Below are 10622 nucleotides of genomic sequence, written 5' to 3'. Positions count from 1 at the left end.
ATTTTGCCCAATTGACTCTCTCGAGACCCATTGGGTAGGCCAATTAGACCAAGCAACTAGGGTTCAAGTGGGGTGATTACTCTCTCGAGGTTTAACCCGTTAATTGGGACTACCATTTCTCATGGGTCCATCCCAATTCCTTGTTGGGCCAATTTTAGGGTTATAGACTCTCTTTCTCAAGAAGAGTTAAACCCACCAAGCTAGGATCAGTGTTTGCAACCACCAATCCTTAATTAAAACCTAAAATTAACCCAAATAGCAAACACCCAATATCAACCTAACCTTAGATGGCAACACCCATCAATTACCCACACTAGGGTTGAGCCACAACCCTAGCTAGTGAGTTTAGCTACTCATTCTAGATGCAAAAATTAAAGAAATAGATGAAGAAGTAAACATATTAATTAATCACTAGGAAGAAAATACAATATTGAAGAGTAAGAATGACAAAAATGGCTAAACTAGGCGTTCTCACGAGCTCAGCAGCTTCAGAAAAACAAAACTTAACCTAAAAACAGAAAAAGGTTCTATTTATACTGGGCTAGAAAAATTGGACAAAAATACCCCTGCGGGGTCAGCGCGGACCGTGTAAACATGACCGCGGCCGCACTGGCTCTTGAACTCTTGGCTTCTGCTTCTCTGAAGTTGAGGACCGCGAACCGCGTAAAAGTATAGAGCGACCGCGGTGGAAATTGGCGCGGCCGCACTGAATTGAGCGCGGGCCGCATTGCTTGAAAAGGGTCAAAACTAGGCTCTCTGAATCTTTGCTCCGCGGACCTCGTAAAAGTGTAGCGCGGCCGCGGAGCCTGACCGCGGACCGCGTTGGATTGACCGCGGCCGCGTAGCCTCCCCTTGAATTTTTCCATTCTCTGAACCTCCTAGTGCGGCCGCGTTCACAGTTGCGCGGTCCGCACTAGGGCCTCTTTTCCTCAACTTCCTTGGTCTTTGACACTTGAGCAGGTTTCACTCCTTTCTGAGCCGATATTTTACTTTCGTCACTTTGTCGATCAAACCTGCAATCAAGTGCAACTTGTGAGCGTTTTGAGACCATTTTGTAGCAATCTTATGACAAGAGCGTAGGCAAGTATGGGCATAAAACATGTTAAAATCCTAACTTATCAACTCCCCCAAACTTAAGCCTGTGCTTGTCCTCAAGCAAACAAAATAAGACCCACCCCTTAAAGGAAAATCCACATAATTCCAGCCATCCTAAGGCAATCTCAACAAGCATCAATTGGGACTAACAATTGCCCTCAATACGAATGCATCATTAACACATTTAACTTTTGAAATACCATGGATCAAGTGTGACGCAAGAGCATCAACAGTTGACACATTTCATCAAAGAGCTTGTCTCAATTACTTTGGTCATTGTGGAACCCAGACTCACACGTCCTCAACTCTCCCTAAGCGAACCTCACCTTTTAGAGTATTAACACACAAATCGAGGTTGATGGAGTTTCACTCATCTCTCTCAAGAAGAAGGTCACAAGTCCGGCTTTAGGTACCATATGCTTTCCCCTTATGTAAGTATCCACTAATGTAGGTTTCCTTCAACTCAAGATCCTATAGGGCTTTTGTGGAGTCATTATGAAGGCTTTTGGGTAAGGGTAGGACATGTTTTTATTCAAATGGATCTCCCCTTAAGCACTTCTTTTGATTCATTATGGCACAACTCTTTTGACTCTTTTGAGTGTTTTACTTCTTTACAAGGGGTTAGAGAGACACATTGTCACTCTTTCTTATTCAATTCAAAACATTTCTCCTTTTCTACTTTTTCCACACCTTTTTCTTTTCACTTTTGTTTCCTTTGACTCCCTTTTTATTCTTGTTCACTTTGAACTTTCTTTTTGTCTTTTTCTTTTCTTGCTTTTTCATTGCCTTCCCTTTTTCTTTTGCTTTTGTACCTTTCTACCACTTTATTTCCTTTCTTGTCTCTCCCCCCAAACTTAGACATTTTCCATTACTCAAGGGAAGATTTGGGTGCCAAGAGAGGGTAATCATTTAGAACGGGTATAGGCTTGTAGCATTGGTTCTTAAAAGAAAGGTTTAAGGCTCAAAAGGGTTAACTAGGGATCATCTTTTTGGTAGGCTATGGAATTGTTCAGCTTAACATTCGGATCAAGGAGAGCCTATAATCACTTCTCAAGTCAAATTTCACCTAGGATTTCGCCTCAACAGACATTCAGGGCAAGTTCTAGACCATTGGCTCGGGACTTGGACTCACAATTAGATTCCTCACCACACACGCTAAGGGATTGCTAAAGACATCGAGTCGAGGGCCCACAACGACCTTAGTTACGATTTAAGCACACAATGGTCCGAAAAGACCACATGATGATTGATTGGTCAACGCAAGAGTCTCAAGGCCACAACTTTCACCATCCTAAACACAACATTATGTCTTTGACCATGGGATCAAAGGCAAATGTGCTAGGCCCAAGTGAAGCTTTGCTTGAGGTGCCCTTAACTACAACTATCAAAAACAAAAGAAAAATCAAAGAAACGGACTCAAACCCTTAAGAAGGTAGTCACTCCATCCATCATCGGGAAGAGCCACCCGGTTCACACAATATTCCACCCTTGGAAAGAACCGTGGCCTTAAGAAAACCAAGGGCTTATTGGAAGCGTCAAAAACAAAACAAAAGGCTACGAGCCTAACTATAAAGCTAAAAATGAAATTTTTTTGCGAAAAAGAAACTAGAATGAATATTTACAATAGGGAATTAGAATATACAAACGAGGGATGAATTTATACAAAATGTAACTTAACTTTATATACAAACCAAAATAGAAAATAAAAGGTGCTGAATGTAAAGTTATTTACATACCAAATAGCAAATCAAGCAAAAGGAATAAAAACTGAGTCAAATATGTACAATCATCCAGATAGTCAACAAAAAAGTAGGGCGCACCCCCACGAATAAGAGCTGGCATTGTCCCCAATGCCAACTACCAAAATAAGCATCAAACAAAAGTCATAGCAAAGGATATAGGGGCTCCCTAAGCCTGGTCCGTCTGCATGGGGTCATCTGTGGTCCCCAAGTCCTCCGTATGTGCGGGAGCCTCAGACTGGCTCCCGGCCTCCTGCTGCTCAACTGCTGGGACTGGAGCGTGCTCCTGGACCGGCTGTATGACAGGTGCATCCTGAGGCAAAGTGGATGAGGCCTCCTGTGGGACCGCCACCTCAATAACTGCATCTGCTGTGCTGGGGAGCTTCCTCTTCTTCCTAGGCTGCCTGGGTACCTGCTCCTGCTCTGGCTGTGGCACTGGTGCTGCTGGAGGGGCTGGATCTCCAAATAACAAGTCTAAAGGCATCTGATCTGCCAATAGCTTGTCCACATCTTTCCGCAGCTCCTTCACAGACTCTTTGGAAGCCCGTGACCTCCGCATCTTCCTGTGCTCCTTGGCAAGCTCCTTCAGAGCCTTGCCATGTGACTCCACTGCTGCAGATAGGGTAGCCTGAGTCTTCAGAATCTTTTCCTGGTTCTCCAGGAGCTTCTTCAAGGTATCCTCAATGGACTGAGGAATCTGAACTGGCTGAGGTGCTGCCTGGGTCTGAATAGTGGAAGACAAGGTGGACAACTTGGATGTCGCTGCTGACATCCAGTTGTTCAGGCTAGCCAGAGTCTGACTCAGCTGATGGGCAGTGAATGGATGTGTCCTGGAGGATGGTACTCTCGGGCCTGTGGAAGTACTGGGACCAGCAGAAGAAGAAGGTCCTGGAGGCAAGTCCTCAACTGTAGTGGCTGCAGGTGTGGCAGAAGGCTCGGCAGAAGGCTCTACCGCAACTGGCTCCTCAGACTGGCCAGTTGGGGTAGAGGAAGGTGGCTTGTAGTTCTTGGATTTAGGGTTGTCCGGACCCTGCATGCTGTACCAAGAGTAAGGAGCTACCGGCTTTGTCTTGACATCATATCTCCTCTTCTCCACCTCTAGATCCCGGAAATACATCGATAGGGTGTTTGGAAAAGGATAATTCCTGTCATGCTCTTGCCCCACAGCGGAGATCACACGGGACATCACATTGCCCACGTTGATCGGGTACCCAGCCATGATAGATGCAACCAGAACTGCTCGGGTAAGTGGAATTGTCTGGTCATGAGTAGAAGGGTCAAGCCGACTGCATACAAAGGTTAACCACCCTAGAGCCTCAAAACTGAATGTCTTCCTGAATATCTTCTTTCCAGCTTGCAACCACTCCGGCACAGTACCTGGGATTGCCAAGTACTGGGCCAACCACGGGCGGACTTCCTCTCCCATTGCCAACTTTGCCAAATACAGAGACTCGTCTTCATCACGGAACCCCAAATACTCATTTAACGATCTCCCATCAAACAACACTGTTTTGTTTCTAACTTTGGTCACCTTGGTATCCTTGACTATATGAGCCACATTGGAGTAGAACTCCCTAACCATGTGCTCGTTAGCATCTATGCACCTCTCCATGAAGAACTCCCAGCCCCATCTTGTTCTGAACTCCCTTTGCACATTCGGGTTGTGGGGTAAAAGATCAGTGTCAATGAAACATCTCTTCGGTATCAACTTCCTCAACGGCCACCATTCCCTAAACTTATGAAAGGCCACTTGACTGACAAACCGATCCTCCCAGACTTCAGGCTTCCTAGTTCTCTCAATCCCCCCAATCTGAGGTTCACCTCCCTCATCTTGGCCTGCACTCTCCCCAGATAATGAAGCTGTGGGGGAGGTGGAGTATTGCTCACTACCAGCTACGGACTCATCAGAAGAATCCGAGACTACAATCACTGTTCTTTTGGAGGTGGGTGATGGGGGAGGGGTATATCTAGGTGGAGGGGGTCAGTTACATGAGTTGGGATTGAATCGGAGGAGATGTCTTTGGAGGGTACATACTCACTCCCCGACGAATGCGAAGCATCCCTATCAGTAGCTTTGATCAATTTTCGAGTTCTTTTTATGTTTTCCCTAGCCTGGGGAGTGAGCTTTGCTATTCTTTTTCCTATACCCCCTCGGGAGGAACCTCCTCTCCCGGGTTGTTGTGACTGTTTGGCTCCCCTTTGTTTAACCACTGTCTGCAAAGATAAGCATCTAACATTGTTAGTTTAAGCACATGCAGTGAAACAAGTGAATCAAAATAGATTGCATAGACAATATCAGTACACAGCAGCATAAACACGTTGCAGAACCTAGCAATGCGGACCGCACAACTTGACAGCGGCCGCGTTAGGGCGACCGCGGACCGCACAGATGTAACGCGGTCCGCGNTATAATTTAAATTAAGATATTACTAAATGTATTTTTATTTTTTATTACTCTATATAGTATGACTTCACTCAGTTTCAATATAGATGAGATAGTTTGACTTGGCACGAATTTAAGAACGAAAAAGAAAACTTTTGAAACGTATGATCCTAATAGTTTTGTGGGGCCATGATATTTTTGCGCGGGTGTAAGAACCTCATTATATGTAAAATGGGTAAAATAAAAATTTAAAGTTAAATTATTTTCAAATACAGAAATGTGTCATTCTTTTGGAACAGACTAATAAGAAAAATATTTTATGTAAATTGAAAGGGAAGGAGTATATATTTTTGAGTCATATTGTATTTTTATTTGTTTGTAGCACCGGCTATATACGGGGTTATAATATTTAAGTTTATGTCAATAATTATTCATATAATTTATTCTTTTTAATTTATAGAATTTAGTAGGATCATAATATTATCCGCACAGCGGGTACTAATACTAGTATACTAGTAACTTTCTGAGATGACTTCTGATCAATACAGAAGAAAAGTTTGTCGTATCAATCCTTTGTGTGAAACTTTAGTTTTCTCAGGGATCATTTCTTGGACTCAAATCTTAATATATAATGAGATCACTCTTTTCCAATTTCAGCTAATGTTAACTTAAAACTTTGGATTTCTTCCTTATTGATGTCTAAGATACTTTCTGAATACAATTTGACAGACTATTACATGTAAACGAGAAAATGTCTTCGTGTCTTTTCCTACGGAATTAGCCAAAAAGTTAATAACAATTCAATGTTAAAATCAATTAAAGGATTGCAACTAGCTAGTGAACCGAATTCGTTGTCCAAATAAAAAGATAGCACCCTCCATATGGTTGTTGTAACTATTAGGATTTACGAAGTTTGATGTATAGTGTTGATTTAGGGTTTGAGACTTAATGATTACGTTAACACTGAATAACATAAGAGAACATGCTTGACTAGATATTTGCAAAAGCTTGAGTATATATTAAGTTGGATCATACATGTTAGCCATAAATTGGAGCTTAAACAGACTAACTTCACGTGGGGAAGGAATTAACTTGGCGTACTTGACCATTTGTTTTGCTTCTTTTAAAAATATCATGGAATGTTTCAAAGCAGTTTCCCTCTATACAACTTGCATGCCTCACAAGAGTGAACAAAGATGAGACTTTGGGAGAAGTAAAGCGTATATTATTTTAAGGGAATTTTCAATGAGGAAATGAATGGGAGATTGTGTAAAGACAAATAAGATGCCAACATCTGAAGCAACCATGACCTTAGACCAAATTCCATCAATTCTCTGCATTGGTTTTAGACATTTCTGAAAGAGACTTAGATGAGAGAGACACTGAATTTCGTCTTTGTATTACATTTGTAATAAGGAGAGTTTTGCAAAGAAACCTCCCCCCACCACAATATTTTCCTCTTTGCTTTTTTTTCTTTTTTGGCACTTAGTGAGGAGAATAAACCAAAAGAGAATAAAGGAGAATGAAGTTTTCTATAAGTTTGTTTACATTATTATTATTAAAAGGTTCCTTTGCCTTCCTCTTAATGCATATTGAGCTCCACACGCCAAGGAACCCCTAATTTATACAATACAAACTTAGCTGGCAGGACTACTGACCATCTAACAATTCAACTACATATAGGTGTTCACTTTAGTTTTCACATACATATTTAACTCTTTTTATCACTCTTACTTTAGCTATAATCCTTTTTTCTTTTTCAAATATTTAGTAGCTTTCACTAAATAAAAAACAGCTGACAGGTGCTTCTGGTCTTCTTCCTTGATAGTACTTATTTTCTTAAAATCTTCAACATATATAATTTGTTTTAGATAAGCAAGTTTTAAAATGTCAAAACAAGCTTAATAGATTCAAATATACCTAACTGTACAGTTCACGAATTTATTTTACTATTATCTTGATATTGCAAACATTATTGTAAACAAAGAAAAATAAATGAACAGCATTCAATAATAAGGTCGAGTTTCTTTCCTTCTCCATTTTTGTTACTCCACCTATTTGTACCCAGTCTATACTCTAACTTCATGGATATATATATATATATATATCATGTGGTGAATTTCAATTAGGAGAAAAGATGAGCTAGCTTGAACAAAAAAAGGAATATATTATTGGTAAGAAAATAAATGTGAAGAAGAAGAGAACAAAAATATAAAAGGTAAAATAAGAGAAGGTATACACTAGCCGCATGACTTATATGTGCTAAGTAAACTTACAATTAATTGTATAAGATAGAAGATGGAAAATAATCTTTCACTTTCTTTATAATTAGAAAGGAATACAAAGATTTGTAACAGAACATGTGTATCTTATCATAGCATTAAACAATTTATTACTTATTGTACTCAACAATTGATTCATGATGTAAAATGTGAATAATAATAATAATAAACAAATTGGAAAATTATTAACCAACAAGGAATTTAGCCAAAATAAGAGATATTATTCTCACTGGATATGGTGCTAAATTCAGTGGTTGTAGACGGTTGCGCGTACATGGCATCAGAAGAAGATATCGTTGAAGGTAGCGATAACGGTTGCGGTGGTGGAGGTGGCGGCGGCGGCAGTGCGGCGACGACGGAAACAGCTCCAGAAGCAAGCAATGATGAAATATGAGAAGAGGGAATATTAGTGAGAGTGGTGGTGTCCCCAAATTTGTACTTCAATATCTCTGCCCTAACAACATTTAATTCCATTTGTAAAGCTTGAACTTGCTGTTGTAAAGCAGAAATAGCTCCCATGCAACCATACACTGGATCTCTTAACCTTACATTAGCTTCATAAACTAAACTATTAGCTGTATCTGCTCTTTGGTTCTCAGATACCTCCTGCATTAATTAACCAATTTTACATGGAAATGGAATAATGTTGAAGATACATATAATTAAGTAAATAAAAATATATTTATTCTAACAAATTAGACTTCTAAATGAGAAAGTCATACAATTGAATGCCACTAATTATCAAAAAGAATTTTCACGTGCGGGCTCAGAAAAAATGAATTAGGCCTGCACACGAGGGAGGGGTGTGTTGTGAATAAAAGTGTATTCGTTCTAACAGCTTAAACTTGTGTATAAAATAGTCATACAATTCAAGATTTAAGATTGTTCAAGTAAAGAGAAGCACAAGAGGAGAAAGGTGCTTACCATTAGCATCTTGGAAACATTACTAGCACCAAAAACCTTGTGAACAGAAGCAAACTTTTGGGGTTCATGAGGTGAAAAATAGGGAGAAAATGGACATTCTTGAGCACAGCGACGTCTCAAAAGCTTACAGGCAGCACAAGGTGTTACAGTGTTTAAGGTCATTGTAGTTCCTGGATTCCCCAACAAATATCTCCTTCCCATTTGCGAGTAGTCATCTGCTTCCCTCTTTATTTTTTTGCCTATCTCCTCATATCTCTCCCTAAAACAATATATATAAATCTTTCGTTAACAATTAGTGATTCACAAATATGATTCTTTATTATTGAAGTTCCTAAAACATCTTGTAACAAAGGAAAAAAAAAAGAAGGAAAAGCCATTCTTCTAGAAGAAATGAATTTGGTTTTTTTGTTATAAATAAATGAACCAAAAGGTTTGCAGTAGAATATACCTTTCTCTTGACATTCAGGCATACTATCTGTATACGGAGCTAAAGCTAAAGTAGATTTATGCAGAGAAAAAAAAAAGGAGAAGAGGAAAGGAAGGAAGTTTTTGGATTGGAGGAAGAAGGAAGAAATATGAGTGTGAGATTTGTGGGAGGGGGTAGGGGTAGAAAAGAGTGCTTAAAAGGCAAGAAATACAATAAAAAGTTGGTCAAGAGTACTTTTTATTATACAAACTGACCAATTGAGACAGAGTTAATAATATACTAGCTAGTATGAACTAAATGAAGTGGCCGAAAATCCCTTTTGTTCATCACTAATTGTGGCCCTCTCCATAGCTGCTGTACGAGGATTCAGTTCAAGAATCAAGTATTTGATTTTACACAATAATGGCAATCGACATTACGTAGAGAAATGAAATTTAGGGTAAGAGTATAGATCATATATTGTTTCTAGTAAATAAATTAGTATTACATCTTCTATCCCAAATTTCGCTTCCCCCATCTACTATAGTAATGGAAATTTTTCCAATATTTTAAAATATATTCTTTCATGAATATTTGATACAAAGAAAAATACATTTTGTTATTTTCTGTAATCTTTGATCATGTTAATGTTAATTTAAAATAAATGTATTCCCCTTTAGCTTTTTAAAATTTGGTCAAAAAGGTCTTAGTAAACAAAAGTGCCAAAAAAATATTGACAGGGAACTGCAGCAATTTACCGCTAGCTTATGTGATAAATCGAGATAAGGATATACCTATATCTTAATTAACTATCGTTAAGCAATAAACTTTATGTAAAAGGCACCTATAATGCACTTATTGTTGGTGCATGATCGGAAGCACTTTTTTCTTCTTCTTTTGCATATGAGTTCACTAGAATGCCAACAAATTAAATATATAGGAGTAAATAATTTAGCTGAGTTGAGTAATAATACTCATACAGGTCTGGGAGTGATTCTATTTCTTATATTTTCCTCTTTTTGAAGAATTAACCTAAAAATGTCGGATTAACTGCTCAAGCATACGTATTATCATTGAGCTTAATAGGGAATATATTAGTGTGCTTGATAAGTTCAAGGGAAGTTAGTTTCTTGTCAATATCAAGACATCACTTCATTAAAATGACCACATTTGGGATCAAAGTGGAACTTGTTACTTAAATATAAGTGTTATGTCCTTTAAGAAACAACGTGTCGCCATAAGCATCTTGATTATTGATGTTTGTCACGAAAATGCGCTATTTCATTTTACAAAACGGCAACGAGTCTCCAATTCAATTAAGTTGGCTGCCTTCATTTTCTCTCTTTTCTTTCTTTTTGCACTAGAATCTTTGATATTCCTGGGAATCCAATTTCTTCTTTGTCAGGATTTGACAAGATTTTGTCCTTGCCCATCTAATTAATGTGCCTCCTAGCTCATCTAATAACATATAAAATTTCTTGCAGTTTTAAGGGAGTGAAGAAAACACTGTAAATTATTGGCCCAATACAGAAACAGTCCCTCAAACTTGGTTTCAATTACCATTTTGGCACGTTAAATAAGGCTTGTACCGATTAAATCATATTCAAAGTGTACCTCTTAAGCACAAAATAACTAACAAGCGAAACAAACTGTGAGCTTGATGAATCTGGGCACAATCTCAACATTCATCAAGCAACTGAGATTGGGTCTGAAATGGGGGATAAACTCGAGAGAGAGAGAGAGAGAGAGAGAGAGAGAGAGAGAGAGAGAGAGAGAGAGAGAGAGAGAGAGAG

The 10622-nt window shown here is 39.0% G+C and overlaps 1 protein-coding gene across 1 annotated transcript; it reads right to left on the bottom strand.

Moving 5' to 3' along the window:
• Positions 1-7449: 7449 nt before the first annotated feature.
• LOC109208953 (LOB domain-containing protein 15) lies at positions 7450-9037 on the bottom strand. Its single transcript, XM_019372109.1, has 3 exons — positions 8872-9037; positions 8424-8682; positions 7450-8105 (listed from the first exon to the last, which is right to left on the bottom strand). Exons 1-3 carry the CDS (start codon positions 8883-8885, stop codon positions 7701-7703), a joined length of 678 nt encoding a protein of 225 aa, XP_019227654.1. The 5' UTR covers positions 8886-9037; the 3' UTR covers positions 7450-7700.
• Positions 9038-10622: the final 1585 nt, after the last annotated feature.

Source organism: Nicotiana attenuata, unplaced genomic scaffold (assembly GCF_001879085.1).
Source record: "Nicotiana attenuata strain UT unplaced genomic scaffold, NIATTr2, whole genome shotgun sequence".
NCBI lineage: Eukaryota > Viridiplantae > Streptophyta > Magnoliopsida > Solanales > Solanaceae > Nicotiana > Nicotiana attenuata.
This window is presented reverse-complemented; position numbering and strand designations above follow the sequence as displayed.

Coding starts and splice junctions, on each gene's coding strand:
- LOC109208953 (XM_019372109.1), bottom strand. Junction 8,106..8,423: donor ATGTTTCCAAGATGCTAATG/GTAAGCACCTTT, acceptor TAATTAATGCAG/GAGGTATCTGAGAACCAAAG.